At 39.1% G+C, this 19,125-nt stretch overlaps 1 protein-coding gene across 3 annotated transcripts; it reads right to left on the bottom strand.

Moving 5' to 3' along the window:
* Nucleotides 1–882: 882 nt before the first annotated feature.
* On the bottom strand, nucleotides 883–19,038 carry HSPA4 (heat shock protein family A (Hsp70) member 4). Of its 3 annotated transcripts, none has more exons than XM_082324392.1 (19): nucleotides 18,785–19,038; nucleotides 14,512–14,569; nucleotides 12,692–12,832; nucleotides 11,857–11,979; nucleotides 11,289–11,388; nucleotides 10,740–10,873; nucleotides 8,557–8,801; nucleotides 8,023–8,099; nucleotides 7,569–7,720; nucleotides 6,426–6,532; nucleotides 5,960–6,093; nucleotides 5,303–5,484; nucleotides 4,814–4,903; nucleotides 4,145–4,297; nucleotides 3,528–3,653; nucleotides 2,409–2,516; nucleotides 1,973–2,092; nucleotides 1,406–1,567; nucleotides 883–1,143 (listed from the first exon to the last, which is right to left on the bottom strand). In XM_082324392.1, the coding sequence occupies exons 1-19, from the start codon at nucleotides 18,889–18,891 to the stop codon at nucleotides 937–939; spliced, it is 2,526 nt and encodes an 841-aa protein (XP_082180518.1). In that variant the 5' UTR covers nucleotides 18,892–19,038; the 3' UTR covers nucleotides 883–936. The 3 variants fall into 3 exon arrangements, with proteins under 3 accessions (XP_082180518.1, XP_082180519.1, XP_082180520.1); XM_082324393.1 differs by lacking the exon at nucleotides 18,785–19,038 and adding an exon at nucleotides 13,636–13,857; XM_082324394.1 differs by lacking the exon at nucleotides 18,785–19,038 and adding an exon at nucleotides 13,636–13,814.
* Between the last annotated feature and the right edge of the window lie 87 nt (nucleotides 19,039–19,125).

Genomic DNA, 19,125 nt, shown 5'->3' with positions numbered 1-19,125 from the left:
CTCATAGAAAAAAAATGCCGAATGAGTCAGGTCTTCCTTTTCCTGGGAAAAAAAAAAAAAAAAAACAAAAAAGCCAAAAGCCCAAGCATTCCAAATGAAGGCCTCATGGAAGCAAGCATACCTCCTTCAGAAAAAGTTATGAACAAGTCAGAATCGGCCGTCAGCGTAGGCAGCTGAAATACAAGTATTCATTCTTTCTACAAGCAGCTAATTTAACTAGAGACAAAAAGTTTACATGGCCTAATTAGCTGGGGAGTTCGCCAGGAATACATTTTCATAGCTAAGAGCACATTCATAGTCTGATCTGCAAGAGCGCGCAGTTGCTACTCTACCTATCAGGTAAGTGAATCAGTCATCCATGACGTGAGGGCACCAGCTACGGAATAAATGTATGATACTACCACCCACTGCTTTGCAAACCTCATGGAGCTATGAACTGTTCAAGTGCAAGTCAAAATAAATCCAGAGCAGCGCATTACCACTAAAACAAGGGCTAGATTAAGATGAGCAAATGAAAGACTGGTTCAGGCTCTCCCCCCTTATCTTTTGCAGTCCTAGCGTTCATGGGCACTTCATGTGAACGCCATTGCTGTCACCCACAGGGGAAGTAAACAAACAACAGCGTGCCAAGTTAGACTTCTCACTACTTTAAAATAAGATGGACTCACCCCGGACATTAAAAATGGAGAATACAGTTCCTGTAGGTCTAGTAAGAATACCAAAACTTCTAAATACAATCATAATGGCAAGAAATACTGCTTATTTGACTGAGGCGTTAGCTACCTAAGTGTTCTGACTTGATGCATTGACCAAACCTCTCCAAAAATTCCTAGGAGTGCTGTGGTATTCACTTGCTTCAATCTGTATCCAGAACATACAAAGTTGACAACTTAAAGCTTTATTGTAGTTTGCAATAATATAAACAAGTGCTGAAGTTCAGTCAATGTCCATTTCGGGAAGCTTCTTCTCCGTGGCTGTGGGGGCAGCGGCAGCAGCGCTCTGCTCGGCAGCCTGGGACCCGCTGCTGGCTTCTCCCTGCCCTTCTACTGGTCCATTCGGTTCGGCTGGTTTCTGCTCCTCCTTTGGGAGTTCAACTTTGGGTTTTGGTTTTGTGACTATAGGATTGCAAATACTTGTCAATTCCTAGAAAACACAGGCATAAACCACTGTTAGAAATGTTTTTGTCTACCAACAGGTGTACTTTAACCTCTTGCTCAAATTAACTTTTACCACCGCCAGACGGATATTCAAGTTGACAGCTGATGTCCCCCAATACGTGTTTCACAGATTAATACCCGATCGCTGCCCTTCTCTTATAGATTTCCCACCTTAGAGTTCTCCTCTGAGCACAAACAAGAAACAGAACAATTCATAGAAATTCAGTGAATTACTTAGAAAGACTTACTTTAGTTTTAGCTTGTATGTCTTTAGCTTTTATAACTGGGTCTAAAGTAAGACTTCTCTTGTTTTGAAGATTAAGTTTATTGTTCATCCACTCCATAGCTTCATTTGCACTCTTCTCCACTTTCGCTACATCTGCTTCATCTAGATGGTCATACTGTTCATCCTGAAACAGCCAAATTAGTAGTAGCTGTGCAAATATTTGTTTTTAACATCTAAATTGCATACTTATTTCTTCAAAGTTTTAGCTTCAGAATTCTAGAAAGACCATTTAGCAAGAAGGCTGTTCTAGTCAGCAGAGCAATTAAGCTGATCACCCACAGCTCTGTAACCAGAGAACTGAAGTTCTACTGCTGCTGGCATTTTCCCTCCATGAGGAAATCAACACCTGATTAAGAAAAGACTGCCAGATTTTCAAGCCAACATCCACTTCTGAAAATATGGTAAATATCCAGAGCTCAGAAGCTAGCCAGAGGTTGCACCAGCTTTTTGTTCAAAGGAGCTTACTTGCAGATTCAGAAAAGGTCTGTACTGCTTCCTTGCATTTGCTGGAAATTAATTATGGAAATACCTTTGCTTTGAATGCATGAACAGTTTTCATGTACTGTTGAATTTGCTTCCCTAAGTCCTCAAATGCTTTTGGTCTTTCCTCCGACTCTTGAAATCTTGCCTGAATAGGTTGCCCCAGAGTCTGAAACAAAGCACAACAGATATTAAAAACCATGCAGCATCACAACGTGATCCTGCAAGATTTGACAGGGCACATCAACATTTCCGAACTCCTATGGAACTTTTACTCTTCCCTCCACTTACAGGAAGGACTGAGTCTCCCTCAACCCTGTCTCGTTACAGGTCTACTGGAGATCTGCTCCCCATATACTTAATAAGCAAGCTAATAGTTTGTTACCAGGGCCGATCTCTGCATCGGTAGACCTAAGACAGCTCCCTGCTCGAACAAAAGTTCTCTAGATTCAGTAAATTCCAATGGGAATGCAAGAACCACTTACCTTCAATTCTGCCAATTTATCAATGTAAATTTGTTTGGGTTGGTCTTCACCATCTTCATAAAGCCAGTTTTCTGTATCTTCCAGCTTCAGTGTGAAACTATTTCGATCCTGAAGCAATCCATACAAAACAGGTGAGATAATTCTATTAGATGGCAGATGGTATTAAATGACAGTTGGAACCTTTCTGGAAGGGTTACATTTTTAGAATGTAAATAACTGTCTGAAACTCTTTATCTTATTTTAGTGAAAAATAAGAAATAAAATATTCTTCAGTATGGCTTCGTGGTGGAGACCAGGCCTAAGGAAGAACTATGACACCCATGGTTTAGATCAATACTGTCACATAAAAGCTTATTTTTTCCTTCTCCCCCCACCCCCTCTTCATCACTACTATATGAGCAAGTCTGAGAACAGAGTGAAACTTATCTTTAGCAAAGGCACCATGAATCTCACTTGACTTGTCCCAGTTTTAGCTCTGATGTAGGTATCTAGGCTCTGCCGACACCTTGCTGGCAAGGCTCCCATTATAATCAGTGGAGATCTAGTCAAGAGTTTGGAGTGGTTCATCTGACTAGTGTAGTCATCTAACTTAGAATTGTATTAATTACCCACCAAGCTCCTTTAGTACACCAGGGAAAGCTAATTAATAATACCACGAGATTTTTAGGCAACCTGTTCAGATACAGGTGCCCACATTTAGTCAGACTAATCCCACCTACTGTGCTCCTAGGTAGGGTTGTTCTTGGATTTTTTTTTTTTAATCTTAAACTATTCCTAAATACTGACAAAGAGCCAAAATAGAATAGGTTGCCTTAAAATGACTGTGCAAGTGCTCCTAGGCTGTTTCAGTCTGAAAACACATGCTCCGATAATATGTTAATTGCTGCAACTGTTTTGGAAAAGAACACACAATATATCCTGGGTACCATCTGCTTGTACTTGGGCCACATTTAGAAGGTTATCTTCATAGCCAGAAAGGTTAAAGCTATTTCTCCAAATGTAAAGTCTGAAAATGTAGTCTAAGTAAACATAGTATCCGATATAGGTCAAAGGTTAGTGAAATACAACTGTTCATTGCAACAAACTGTATTAGAAGACAATCAAGCTAGCAATACTTACATCTTCACTAACGAATTTCTCATAAATACCGCAGAGTTTGTCTCTCATATCATACACATATTCTTCCACTGCATTCTTGGCATCATTCCTCTCTTTCTCTAGCTTATCCTGCATTATCATTTTACCCTGTGAACAAGTTGTCAAATTAGTTGGCTAAAAAGCCAGGATACCTTGTTAGCAAAGGCTTAAGTTTGACTAAAGACTTGGAAATACTGTGGTTTACAGAACTGTTCTAAAACACAAGCACATGAATAAAAACTAATTTTGGTGGGATATCCAATACAGTACAGAACAATCTTGCTCTAGCTGAGGAACCTTCACCCTGATGGTAGCAGCCATCAAGCACCCTGTAATCACAGCTGATTTTGGAACTAAATCACCTTGTGAACTTGCTTTCCTGCAGAACACCTCCTCAGTAAAAGTTACAGCATTTGATTAACAAGAATAATGTATTTTGGCTCCATGAGGCACTGTTGTTCACCTTGGAAAAAAAATGCATTTTTTTAAATCTTTTCCTCTTTCCTTGATCACCTTTGAACATTAACCATGTTTAATGAACAGCAGAATTTCTGGAGATCAACTAGTGAAATTTTTAGCTTGGGCAAGTAAGAGTTTACCTCGTTCTCAATGAATAAGTTCAACATATCCTTCCCTATCTGCCACACCAACTGATTCTCAATGGGAAGGTCCACTGTAGTAGTCTTTACTTTAGCCTTCTTGGCTTGAGGCGGTTGATCCACTTTCTTGTCTTTTGAGTCAGCCTGAGAAGTCTGCATTAAAGAAATGTATTCAAAGTAAAAACAGCATCACTGGTCAGTTCAAGCTGAGCATTCAAGACTTATAATAGAAAAAGTATTATTGAATTAGTGCACCTCAACATCAGAACTACATACTATCTGTCATTCTGACACTTCAGCTGCTGAAGTCAGACATAATTAATGCAACTACTGACCTTTTCTGGGCACACTGACTACATTCATGAGGGTGATAGTGCTTAGAACACTTTTCTAGTATTTAAGTTATTGAAAACTAAATGATTATTTGTTCCATGACCAGGAGAGTTCACCCATTTTATCAGTACTAGGTCACTTGACAGGCCTGCAGTTATCCATGCCATTTAGGTACTTGTAAAGCTCTAATCACAATAGAGACTACCAATATATTCAAATAAAAGTTCAGCTTCCAGAGCTATGACAAACCAGCAGATAGGCTCACACACTACATATTCTTATGAATCTTCCAGAAGTATCCTCTAAGAAAACAGACGTCTCAGATGTTCATGTTACCTCCATTTCTTCAGACTCTGCCTTATTTTCAGGTTGAGCCTGCTGTTGTTCTTCAGTCTTTTGTTGCTCTTCCTGGTCTACTTGCATCTTCTGAAAATCATAAAGAGATCCAATTTGGCATATTAAACAAGGCATATGCAGATCATTGCTTCAGTTCTTACACTGATCACTTAACTTAAATCTAATGCTCTTTAGGCAAAAGAAACAGAATGAAAACTGAAGTGGAGTCTCAAGGCATAAATTATAAGCTTCTAGTCTTTGCTTAGGCAAGTAACAGCTCACTGCTAGCATGATTAAGAATTTCATCTATACCTCACAGTCCTGGTATCACTGGCGTGACACACTTCAATTAGCACTTAATGACATCTTCATATTTTAGTTGCTGGACACATCTACTAAATCCTTACACAAGTCTTAGAACCTTCCCAGAACTTGGCTAATTGTGCTTCATCAGTTTTCTAAGTAGCTAAGAGCAATGAAGTCTATTACCTCTTCCTCTTTTGCATGCTGATCTGTTTCCATAGGTTCTTCATTCTCATCAGATTTATGAACCTCCACTAAAGATGCACTTGAAACACTGAAGATACCATGGATATTTACTCTAACTTTGACTTTCACTTTTGAACTGGATCCATCTGTTTGAGGAGTGACCTTTTGAACCAAGAAGTGAGCTAAACAATCCCAGAGAGAAAAAGACATACCATTTGATTAACTTAATCACTAATGTAAAGTAAAACCTGACTGCTACTGACAAACAGATCACTGCGATGTGCTCACAGGATATGAAATCCTACCCAAGTCAAAAATCCAATTTTTTACTCAGCAATGCCAGGATACATGGCTATTAGAAATTCTCTACAGTATACTGTAAAAGCTGGTGTTACTTGTATCATAGTAGAAGACTACACAATTCTAAGTATGCCCCCTTCAGGTTTCCCCGAACATTAGGATGCTCTTTATTTAGCCTATTTGTCCATAAACTTCATGTTACTCCATTCATTTTACTGTAGATCCATGACTTTGGAAACCTGTCCCTACAGCACATGTAGTAGGTTACACTTTCTAGACTATATAATTAGACAGAAAGAAGCCCTGAAACATGTACAAGACTATTAATAAAGCTTAAAGCTACAGAATGGTCTTAACCTATAGCAGGATCTGGGTAAGGCAACTCCTTGGGACAACTGTAGTATGCCTCAAGAGTAAAAGGTTCCTTTCTGTAGAAGGTGAGGACCTTAGAAAATGGAGCAGCATGGTTCTTGGGAAAGACCTCGCAGTCACTGTAAGAGAAAACAGAGCACTTGTTCAGTATGCGGGATGATGCACCTGACAAAGTTAACACAACTTTTCCAGATACTCTTATACTTTAATGAAAAGCTTCTTTAAGAAGCAACAAAAGTGCCTCCTACCCTTTTAGGTTAAAATAAGGCCAATAGCCATGTAGGAAGCACTCAACTGCCACCCATCCTTATTTTTGTTTTCTGCTGTCATTAACTTCAGAAAAAGTATCAAAGCTTGAATTGTTAAAGGAGCATTGTTCTAAAAGTGTTACTTACTCAAGTTGTCATTAGTTAGTTTTAAGCTGTATGTAATCATGCAAGAAGGTTTTTACCTTAACCCTTCCTCTGCTGGTGAATTCCATCGTAAAGAAATAGGATATGGTATCAAATCCGTGATAGAAAATTCTCTCACTTTGAAAGCCGGGGATAAAATGGCACACTGAAAGAGCACAAGAGCCATATTACAAACATTCAGTCTTCAGGTGAATAATAATTTAATTCAGCAAGTAGCTATTTATGCTGCTTAACACGTAGATTTACTCTAGGTTAAGGGACACTAACACTGATGGACTTGGGACCTGCAGCATAAGCACTGGAAGCTCCTATGTACTCTTCCTTTTCAGGAAGCTGTCACAATCTGTTCACTCTGAAAAGCAAAATACGCATGTTTTAATTTAGAGCCATCATGTTTGGCTTGCTATGGTTAGGCTACTGAATTGGTTTTAGTGCCAACATAAGAAACCAGAGAACTTTAATTGAAGTTACTTTTCAGAGTGACATAGTACCACGCTTTTTGCATACCATAACATAAAATTGTCTTTTTAAGCAGATTCCAATAGTGAGCTCATACCACTGAGAGAACAGAGCTGTAAGCACATATTAAACATTTGAAGAGAGAAGTGGGGTGATCAGAGCAAAATTAATGTGCATTCGAGAGAGCAGCACTAGTAACTATAGAGTATTTACTACTGCTTAAGCCATTCGGTGACTGATTCCAGCTCAGGACACAGCTTCCATTAGCAAGAACCTAATCTTTCATTTCCATCCATGTTATTAAGCAATTGCCATGTCAAAAGTTTGGGTTTTTTTTGTTCATTTTTGTTTGATTTTTTTTTTTTTTTTTACAGCACTACCAATAAACTTGTCCCCTGTTTAACCTAGGCCCCCAAAGGAGCCTGGAGGAGAAAACATAATCATATGAGCTCTATCAGACTCCCACTTTCCAGCCACAGCAGAAGCAGAGTACATGTTTCACTTCAACAAGCTACACTGATCCACTGTTTGGATTAGACAAACAGCACAAAGGAATCATTTAAAGCAGCTACTCTCATTCTTCCAACTGCTTTCCTGAAGCTTATTCAAATCCGTTCCATGACACCCACGAAGTATCTTTTGCGTTACCTGTGGACTCTGGCTCAAGTATTTAAAGATTTCAATAAACACACTCACAGCTCAAAACAAACAGCACTTTTTACCTGCAGCGCACAACCTCGTGCAACAGCCTCATCTGCATTCAAAGTTGTACTGACTTCTTTGCCAAAAAATTTACTGATCTTCTCTTTTAAAGCAGGGATTCTTGTGGTACCACCAACTATCTCTACTGCATAAATATCCTCCTTCTTTAACTCTAGAAAGGAGTCAGACATTAGATTTTATAGATTAAATGTTTCTGTTTTACATGAATATGCTGACATTGTAAACTAGAAGTTTTATTAGACCAACCATTATTTTAAGCTTGTTCTCTAAGCTTCTAAGCAATAAGAATTTCAGATCTTAGCTTGTGTGAAAAAGTTTCAAAGCTTGTAACTGCTAAGCAAGAAGTTGTTAGCTGTGCTAAATCCATCTGTCCAAGTTCTGTCAACATGCAAAGGAAGTTTGCATTATGGATCTCTTTTCTGTATGCAGAATACAGAACGTGCACACACTTACTGGCTTGCTCCAGCACACTGCGAAGGGGTGGTTCTACTCTTGCAAGGAGTCCATCACACATCTCTAAAAATTTGCTTCTGTTGGAAGAAGCCATAAATAAAAGCTATAGCATTCCATAAGCAAGTTAATACTGCAAATACAATAGGATGCCAAAACTGAAAGAATCCCATTTTAACTATGCAGGGTTTTCTCTCTCCCCAATCCTAGTTTTATACTTATTTAGTATACTCACATTTTACTTATTTACTTCATTACATTTTACTTACTTATATACTCATATTCTACCTATTCTCCCAAACTTAGTTCTAGTAATCTAGGCACACTTGCAACATTCAAAGCCCTTCCTCCTAACTCAAGGCCACTAACCAGTCTCTAAACGTTATCATTTTGAGCAGCACCCCTGCACATGTTCTTGCATTTCCCACCTCCCTCCGGTCCTAAGAACTGGTACTTCATACTACGTTTCTTTTCTGACTGAAGCAACTCGAATGAAGGGCACGCTAAAGCTTGCCTTTTTAGAGGTATAAACGTTACCTGTTCATTGTTCCAGAGACATCTATGTCATTCATGAAGCATTCTATGTTCATCGGGAGATCAGAGGCATTAGCACTCATCAATTTTTTCAGTTTTTCACATTCCTGGTATAGCCTCAACAACGCACGAATCTTTGACTTTATGTCTAGTTTATATTTCTTTCCAAATTCTTCACAAAAGTATTCAACTAACATCTCATCAAACTTCCTGCCTCCAAGCGTTGTATCAAATGATGTAGCAAGAACCTTAAAAAAAATTGAACTTTTCAGTAATAGCACAATTTGTCACTACTTCAGTGAAACCAATTAGCAGTTAATGTCAAAACATTTCTTTGTTTCAAATATAGTCCAACTTTAAATCAAAGCAAGTATCACAACATTACTACAGAGGAAGAATTATACTGGTGCAGCCACAACAGAAAAAAATCCAGTACAGTTCACTTTTATTCTGCCCTTGCTGCCATCACCAGTGAGGAGTTTCTTTTGATAAGCCTCGTTGAGAAGTCTAACCTATCCCAAACAATAAAGCTATGTCCCATACTCATCCTTCAGATTTCATGGACACTGCTGGCAACAATTAAGCTATTCTTTTATGTTTCAGGGCAATCTAAGCAGCAATTGCATCACTAACATCTGATAGTTTATGTGGATTGCAACTGCAGTAATAGTCATACACATCCTAAGAAATGCTTTTTTTTTTAAAGCCTACCAAGTCTAAACCATTATTATCCTATGCCTTTTGTAGCTGATATTACATATAATATGTTCAAAATACTGTTGGAGAAAAAACCACCATTACCATGGACAAATTCTGGCAGCTACACAAGTCTTACACCTCCTTGTGAACAGTAATTCTCACAAAAATTGCAGTGCTTACACACAGCAGTTACAAGCTCCAAGAGAAAAAAAAAAAAAAAAAAACACACACACACATCTGCTATCTCAAATGCTAAAAAGCAGCCTTGGGCACCCAGCCTTCCTGTAATGAGGTGACAACTTTTAAAAGAAATTTAGGAAGACAGGGCAAGGCTTAGCAGCACAATCTGTTCAGTACTTGTACTGTAAGCAGACCATCAGAACTTCCAAACTCTGCTTAGCCACTGTCAGTTTGAATCATATCCCAGTTTAATATTTGATGCCTCATAAGGGTGGAACATGCTTACACCAATCTAAAAATAAAACATGAAGAGAATAAATGTTATTAACTCTTGCAAATAGGTGCCTATTTTTGACAAGGGAATTATCTGCAAAGAACATCTGTAGCCCATCCACCTCAGCTGATTCTACTCTTTAAACATATTATGAACTTAATTTTTTTGGGAACAGAAATCAGGTATCACATTATTCTCAGTATTCTTTCAGACTGGGTTTGGTCTCTACACTGTTTTAACTGCCTTGCTGTCCAGCTCTCCATTCTATACTCAAAAGCATCCCTTCAATACTTCTATGGTTTCTAAGTTTTAAAGACAAATCTGAGAGAAACACAAAGTAGGTTATGTTTCCTCACAAGAGGAAACTGAACTACAACAAAACTAATGTTTTCAGAACTCGTCTTCTCTTAATTTCACTACCCCATCCTTTACAATTTGTGTTTGTTTCTCTAGCCAATTAAGAGAAAGTTATTGGAACTGCAAAAATCCAGATTGTAATTGTATGAGAGCCAACTAAAAAGTGCTAGAATTTGCTGGAAAAGAGTAATGCTTTGGCAACTTACACTTAGAAGTACAATGTAACTTGCTTAGCTTCCATTTGCAGCTTAAAGTAATTAAGAATGTTTTTACTCTTTTACATGAGCACCACAGTGAGTGTTAAAAAAAATTTGTCATTTAGACCATTCTAGGAATTTCTGTTTTAATGTTAGATCTCATGACTGAACTAGAGTATTTTTTGAAAGCGGCATCCAGTCAGATATGATGATTTCTGAATAAATAATTTAATCCAGGTTTTTCATTCTTTGCCAAAGTCTGCTGATTAAGGCATGTTTGCTTCCTCCACAGATCGCTCAAAAGCTCTCTAGCTCCCTGCCCTACTTTTAACTCCAGACAAAGTACAATTTTAAGAATATGAATTGAGCTGTCTGGACGTGCTTATGTAAAGACAGGCGAGCTTGCCTGTCACAGTCCATGTATGTACTGATGAATATTTCTACTGGTGATTAAAATGGATGCATAACAGATTGTTTACTTTCAGTTTTCCTTTGTTGAATGCACAAACAGAAACTTGGTATGCAGAATGCCCCATATCTACAAAAACAACATTCCGCGGCTTCTCTTCCAAGGCAGGCAGGTCTTGCTTATAGATTCCGTATGCAAGGGCAACTACACAGAAAGAAGAGTCAGAGAGTACAGTTAGGTCATTCAGTTTTGTAATTCCTTAAGAAATAAATGGTACATCAGTAAATAGCATTAGCATTTCATCTTGCTTTTCAAGCTACAGAAATTGGTATCTTGTTAAACAAAGTTCCCAATACTAAAGGAACATGGCATAACATTAAACAGCATTAGCCCCTCCTAGTAGTTGCATTAAAATGGATATCCAAGAAATATCTTTATGCCTCTGTAAAGCAATGAAAAAAAAAACAGACCACAACTTCAGAAACTTTATGATCAACTAATCTATTTTAAGTTTACAAAACCAGCAGTAATTCCAGAGGGCACAGATCAGCGACAGACTAAAAGCCCTTTTATTTAATAAACTACAACATTAAGTGAGGGAGAGAAAATAAGGTATTACCTGCCGTTGTTTCATTTATTAGTCTCAGACAGTTGAGACCAGCAATCTGTGTAGCATCCATCACAGATCTCCTTTCTGCATCTGTGTAGAAACAAGGAACCTGCAAGATCAGATAGCTAGTATTAACGTTTAGAAGAGCCATCTTTAGCAAATAGTTACAAAAAGCATGTATAGGGATTTGGTGTAGAGAACAGTCACAGTATCCTTCAAATTTAATGTTAATTTCAGTTGCAATAGACAAAAAGCAAAGAAAACATTACATGAAGACAAAGTTACTTTTTGTGAACCTTCTTCCATTCCCTCCCACAGGCCACTCACTTTAGGAGCAAAGAACCAGAAACAGGTATCAAATATTATTTATGCTGCTAATTAGCAGCAGTTTAAGACATTTCACCATTAATGAAGCACGTCTAGTTTTAGAGAAGAGATGGGGGTAAGATTCAGTTTTAAATAGAAAATATAAAGACCTGAATATTCAAGTTTAATGGGCAATTTAATGCTATTACCACCAATCTCTTCAGTTTATGATACTAAGCAAGTATTTACTTATTTACTGTCACATACTTACAGAAACAACGCAGTCAACTACAGGCTTCTTAAGCGCATTCTCAGCAGTCTCTTTTAATTTGGTAAGAAGCATTCCTGTCACCTGTTCAATAGTAAAGTTTCTTTCTTCTTCCATATACATGGCCTTCAAATAAAAATTGTGTACACACATATTACACTACAGTAAAAACCACGCACTACAAACATAAGGAACATACACAAGAAACAGTATTTACTAAAAGCAAGCTTAAGAAGTAATGCAGCTCTATGCAGCCTTCTCTCTGATAGCCTAGCTTGTGCACAGCAAGTGCAAGAAGATAATACATAAGCACTGGAATGCACATTTAAGAATTCACATACACAAAGCTGCTCTGGACACTTTTTTTTTTAATCCTGATTGCTAGACAAGGCCTAGGATGCCTTCCTCCCTACCGTTTTGGAGTAGGTTAATTAGTTATTGCTAAAATCCAAATCAAAAGTTCAGACGTTGTTGAAAAAGATGAATTTTTACCATTTCACCTGAAGCACTAAGCTGACATCTTACACCCTTGCAGTATCTGGACAGCAGCTAAATAAGTAGCTTGTCTTCCAAATTCACCATGGAGTGAAGGAAAAAAAGCACTGCCAAAACAGTTTGTGTGGGACTGGCTTTGTAAAGCAGAGAAGTTGTATAACTGTAAAATCAGTCTCACCTAACACCTGGAGAGACTATCTGCACTATTAGTCTTTTATTCCCCATTTAAGACTTTCCATTCACAAGAGAACAGAGACTACAGCAAGCAGATTCAAAATAAAGAGATAAAAGGAAATTTTATCAGTTTCCTCCTCTGGCTCTCTTTCAAATATGCCAGACTCACCTTGATGCCAGTTGAGCCTGTTGGCAGCTGGACAAGTTCATACGCAAGGCTTGCTTTTTCAGCTTGAACAAAGGGATCTGAGAATGCACGACCATGAAATCTTTTAAAACTTTGTACTGTATTCTTTGCATTTGAAATAACCTAGAGGAAAAGAAATCTTTAATACAACGTGTCAGGGGAACATCTGAATTTCAAACAGAAGATAGAATTTTGTTCTCATGCTTCCCTCAACAGAATATTTTTGTCATCTTTATCTTAATACTATCAGGGCAGTTGCTAGAAGGCAACTACCCTCTGATCACTCAGGTAACCTACAGGAATTTGAGATTTAAAATAAAATGCATGCTAGAAAACTGAGCCAAGATTCTATCAAAAATTGATTAAAATAGCACTCAATTGTCATAGTGTATGTGTAGGACAATTTTAAAATGTTAGCCAAGTGTCTTTCCCATTTACCTGTTTCCTACCACCCTACCTTTGTATTGCATTGCAGCCAGTAATTTAGCAAACGTAACAAGCATATTGATGTAAACTCCAGTTCACGTTCATCACATGCACGTGACAGTCAACACACAGATACTCTCACAAAACAGCTCAAGGACCTTGTCGTGAAGCTTTAAAAAAAAAGTCAGGAGGGCCCCAAGATGATACTGTCAACTTGATTTAACTGACAAAAGGTAGATTGTTCTCTATTAATAGCAGAGATCAGTGCAAATGGAGAAGTGAAAAATCATTATAGCTTGTTTTCATGTAGTACAAGTAAACTTGCTTAATTCTTTCATTTATATTAGAGCAAGACACATACTGAAAAAAGCACAGTAATTGACAAAGCAGACGAGCACTGTACCATACAACATTTACCTGTGATTCAGTTTCAGTCAAGTGTCTATTTCCTAAGTAACCTGGTTTTGATTTTCTGTAAGTTTAGTTTCTGCAGGACATACCTCATCTCTACTGGATCTCTGTATCAACGCATTTCTTTAAGCTAAGCAGACACTCAATTCCAGAAAAAACATCTGTATTTAGTTCTAGTACAGTTCTTCTGTTCTTGAATAATATGGTTGTGTCCAGTCATTTTTGTATTCTAGATAATGAATCTTCACACATCTCTAGGTATTTTAGGCTAAGAAAAACCAAGTGTTTGAATAGTCACTTCCTGTAGAGGACTTCAAAAAAAAAATCATGTTTTATAGGGGTTTCACAGCAACACAAGATACGATACAGCAGGACCCAAATGTCACGAGCAGGACAAATCAGCTTAACTTCTTCTCAGTCATATTTACCTACCTATACCAACAGAAACTCAAATTATGAGCAAGAACGCCTAAGACAGATATTTAGATTGTAATTCAACCACAGAGTCAAGAAAGCAATATATTTACACTCAAGTATGTCCCCTTTCTGCCAAAATTATGTGCTTAATGGAATTCTATAGAACGTAGCCACATAATTAAAAGCTATCATAATGCACACAAATTGGAACAAGCCAAGGTAGGATGAAGCACTATTGCTTAGCTTTAGAATTCACATTTGTGACCTAAAAAGAAAAATTAGTATTTATCAGAATTTCTTAAGAGGCAAAGATTTTTTTTTTCCTTTACGTTTCATTATGTGCAACTATCAACGCTTTGATTTCTATCCAAGATGACAAAGCAGCATTACATGCTGAACAGCTGAATTAAGCTCAGCTGTTCATTACAGTTATGGAAACACTAGGACACCAGCTCAGAGATATTTGTAGTCTTCAATAATAAAAAAATACATTCTGCTAATCTGATCTTTGACTACTAAAGGTGCTTTTACCCAAACTATACACTCACCTGGCTTTTAGCTGCAGCACCAATCGAGCGGTTCTTGGGTCCAAAGGCTATACATGATCTAAAATGAGAAGAAAGGTTTCCAGTTAGTAAGTGACTGGTAGAACTGCACTTTTTTTTGTTAAAAAGTATTGATAACATTAATTAGACTAGAGATATTTTAAACAGTATTTGGTCCATTAAGAAAGTTGGTCACTCACTGCAATATATGCATGGTACGTTCTGTGAATTCTGGAAATAAATAGGCACTCTAAGTTAAAACAGTAATGCTCCTCACTGCAGAACAGCACTAAATGCTAACTTATTCATGCTACTTCAAGTTTTACATCTAAGTAATAATGGGTAGACACCCTTTATCTCAATAACTACCCATATATCAAGCCACTCAAAGGTAAGCTGTTCGCTGATAATGCAGGAAACATCCAACTGTTCAGAAGAACTACATGAGGTAAATCAGATATCAAAGAAAATCATTCCTACGTGTCTGCGCCAAATGCTAACTAAGTTTTTCGGTTTTAAAGCAAATCCTTCAAGAGCAGGAAGAAAAAACCTGCAGAGAAAGACTGGTATTTATGAGTTTCATCTGTACTCACTGAAATAACATAGGTTACAGAAATAAAAATCATACTTTATTCCAAACTACTTTGTGACAGCTTGCAGTTCTGAAAAAAACAGAATAAAAATAATACTCCTTTTTGGAGAAATTCCTAGACCTATTAAGCCTCTTGCTTTACATATTTAACAAACTGTAGACGCCCTAACAAAATTAAATCCATCTCTCTAATCCAATATCCTCATACCATTGAGGTAAACTTACTGGGGAAAAAAATACTATTAGTCAAGCAGATTTTTACTATTCACACAACATACTAACAGCATAATTAAGCTGCTCTCTATGCAGCAGGTCAAGCAACTGCTTAACAGCAGGGTTATGCCATAGGGCTGCCACAAGAAACAAATTCCAGCTCAGCCTGAGGTTTAGAACAGGTCTTCTAAACAGAAATGGTCAAAAACAGAATTGAAGAGTAGAGTGATATAATTGCATTGGTTTTATATCTTCCTCCAATTTATTAATTAACAAACAAAACAAGGCCCACCCTAAAGCATACGTTGCAACAGAATTAACATTCCTGATTTGATCTGTTATTATTTGAAAAAACTATTGAAGGGATTAGTTAACCAAAAGTGAGGAAATTCTCTGCTATGCAGACCCCAAGGCCCATACTAAGGGAAAAGGAGCTGCAGAGCATACAGCTAAAAATCTAACAGGCCCGAGCAGGAAGCTAGTTATTAATTTACTCTGGTCTCCAGAAAGGAATTAAGACATGAACACAAATTGTTGCTTTTCTCCGGGGGTGGGGGGGTGGAATCCAGCTATTTCACAGCTAAATTCACAAACCATCAGCCCCAATCACCACAAATCCACTAATTTAGATTATAGAACCCTTTAAACCTGCCAGACTAAAACCTCAAGGTGGAAGTCTGTCTCAACAGAAGGATATAACACAGTAATTAAAAATATAGGCTTCCATATCATAGGCTGGGGATAAAACCCTTAAGTGCATACATTCTTCTTAAACATCCTTGCCTCCTGCTTGGCTTTATAAACGAGCAAGCTTCTCCTAGGAGCTGCAGCTGGACAGACAGGATGGTTCCACTCGGCTCCACTCCTTCCCTTTCTGCCCATCCCACCCCTTCTCCCAAGTTAACCCTGGCTCCCAACTGAGCCTTGGGAAGCCACACAAGGGACCCAACACAGAAGTAAGCTCAACTGTGAGGAGGGAGGGAAGAATCTTCAGCCAGTCTCATTCCCCAGATCAGTTCACCACAGGAACCAGGGTTAACTCATTAAATACAAACGATATTATTACACAATTCACTGGAACTGGAATAACTAACCATAGCATTTTAAGTAGAAACATACAATCACAGTGAAGGTCACCAGAGGTCTCATGAAGCAACTTAATCAGAGCTCTGAACTTCCTTACCACACCTGCAGGCACCACTTCACCCTCACCCTCCCATCCCGCTTTCACTTCCTTGGAAGACATCCCCTGTCGGCACACTTCCCCTATGCTGACCAACAGCAATAGCTTTGTAAGACCGGTTACAACTATTTCACTTAATTCAAGTCTCATCATCCTTATGGAGATAATGAAACTACCTTACATTTTTTCCCCTCTCATTTTTTACTAGCTTTCTCTACCACTTTTCCATTTTAAGAATACCATATTCAAAGACAAATGTGTTTTGCACTGCTTTTGGATATACAAGTTCAAATTTCACAGGATTCTGGAAGAATCCAAACACAGAGCTGAAAGCCGATTCGGCGAGAATGTCATCTGTGCCACTGAACTAAGTACAATGTGTTCAGTAGCGTTTGCTTTACTAATACAAACGATTACAATAATACGTATCTGCTAATCCTTCCCAAAACTTGGAAGTCATCATAGAAAACATAAAATAGTGTTTAACCCTGACCGTGAGCTGACTCCTGAGGAAACCTCTCATGATACCTTGCATGACTTCCCCCAGAGCTCACCATAAAGAAATGCTAAGCACTGACTTTTTGAATCAGGCTTTCCCTTTCCAAGACGGACACTTAAAAGTCACTAAGAATTTCTTTTACTAGACGTGTTTGCTTACAGAGCAGTTTTCTGCATTCCCTCAGAACAGTACTTGGAGATTAAGTCCTATTAAAAACTCTGTCATTTTCATTGTACCAATTTTTTTTCCAATTTCACTTCAGCCTTTCATAACTGAATTATCTCCTGAAAGATGCATTGTGTCTGATATTTTATATAGCTCATCTCCTTCAATGAGCGAGTTTTGTATTCATATTTCAAATATCTATAAGCAGAACCTCAACTCCCTGAGGGCCAGATGCCTAGAGCTATTAGAAGATTGCTCTAGAATTCTTTACATTAAGTATTTTCCTAGTACATCTAACCTTTAAACTTCTATATTATTGAGAATACTTAAGAGACTAGTCCTTACTCTAGCACATGTACCAAACTAAAAATTTCCCTCTCTATTTATTAATTGCTTAGAGATAGTAACAGGCAAACAGAGTTGAGGTATTGTCTAACGAGAAGCAAGGTCATTTTATGTTTCTGGTCTTTTTAAACAGATACTAGGCATCTAGAAGGGAAAAAAAAAAAAAACAAAAACCAACAACCACCCAACACAATGCATTTATTTTAATATCTGTTTAAAATAAAGCTATACTACAACATATAGTAAGCTGTAGAAACATTTTTAAGTCAGGTTTCCAAACAGTTCTCCTCCAGGTTTGTTGAACTCAAGCTCCTTTTCCACCATGGTTTTGCAATTCATTCTTAGAAGAGTTTTATCCCAGTTCTCCCTCTCCTTCTTAGCAAGTTTCTAATTAAAGATAAACAACACACATTCTTCTTGAGAAAGATGTTGCGAAGCCTATTTATAAGTAGAGTTGGAATGTGCTATAAACACTGTAAATTGTAACGTCCTTCAAGACCAAGTTCATCAGAAGATTGCACTTAGTCCCCTTCCCAGGAAAGCAGATGCCTGACGCTGCACTGTCTGTTCCCATTCCACCTCCCCACCCCAATAACTTGTCAATCTGCTGGCTAGTTTCAAGTGAGAGTTTAAAAGACCCAATACCCAAAACAAGTGCAAATTTTTTGAGAATCCTTGCTGAACAAAGAAATACGTGGACTGAAGGGAAGGCTGCTAAGAAGCTTTTCTAAGCTTTGACCCAACGGCAGGCCAACGAGCTCACACAGAGCCAAGCATTCGCCTCCATGGGGGGAACAGGGCTTGAACTGCAGGAGAACAAGCAGGTATGCTATCAGGTATGTCAAAACACAGCACATACATTTATAGGAAATTAAGCTTTGTTACTTCCAGCAGCCAAAGATACGGTTGCTTTTTCTTTTATTCACAGACCTTGTCCTTTTAATCGTAACAACACAGCCCTGCCTCAGGGAGGACAAACTGGTCATACTACACAAAAAGGGAAGGCGCGCAGAGGGTCAGCCGGAACATCTCTCCATGTTTGCCGCACGATACCTCTTCTTTCTTTAAGCACTTATTAAAACAAGTCCACTTCTCCCGACCCGCCGTGGCGGGAAGCGCAGCGCACCCCCCGACCCGGGCTCGCTTCCCTCCCCGGCAGGGCCCCGCCGCGGCAGGACCGGGCCCAGCGGGCCCCCTCCCCTCCGCGGGAGGCCGCCGCCTCAGCCCCGCTCCTCAGCCCGGCGGGAAGGCGGCGCGGCCCGCCCCGAGCCCCACTCACGGCGTGCTGCGGTCGCTGTACTCATTAGCGATGGTCTCGATGCCGCCGGCGCGGGCCACGGCCACATAGCAGCTCTGGAAACCCAAATCGATGCCCACCACCGACATCGCTGCGACGGGAGAAGGAGGCTGAGGCGCCTGCGGGGCAGCGGCTCGGCCCGTTTAAATGCGCGGCGGCGGGCGCTGCCTCCTCGGGGCGGGGGGACTTCTCGAAAGATCCCGTCGGGCCGCCGCCGAGCCGAGCGCTGAGAGGAAAAGGGGGGGGAAATCTCGCGAGATTACCGCCGGGCGCTACCGCGCAGGCGCGGGAAGCGCGCCCCGGGGGGGCGGGGGCTAGCGGTG

Source organism: Platalea leucorodia, assembly GCF_965183815.1.
Source record: "Platalea leucorodia genome assembly, chromosome: 11".
NCBI lineage: Eukaryota > Metazoa > Chordata > Aves > Pelecaniformes > Threskiornithidae > Platalea > Platalea leucorodia.
Note: the sequence above shows the minus strand (reverse complement) of the source record. Positions and strands in the feature narration are given on the sequence as shown.

What these genes read in the sequence shown, in the direction of transcription:
- HSPA4 (XM_082324392.1), bottom strand. Translation starts at nt 18,891, where the DNA reads ATGTCGGTGGTGGGCATCGATTTGGGTTTCCAGAGCTGCTATGTGGCC. An exon ending in TACAGCGACCGCAGCACGCC is followed by an intron (nt 14,570 to 18,784) that starts GTGAGTGGGGCT and finishes TTCTCATTTTAG; the next exon opens with ATCATGTATAGCCTTTGGAC. An exon ending in ACTTATTCATTGAGAACGAG is followed by an intron (nt 3,654 to 4,144) that starts GTAAACTCTTAC and finishes ACTTGTTCACAG; the next exon opens with GGTAAAATGATAATGCAGGA.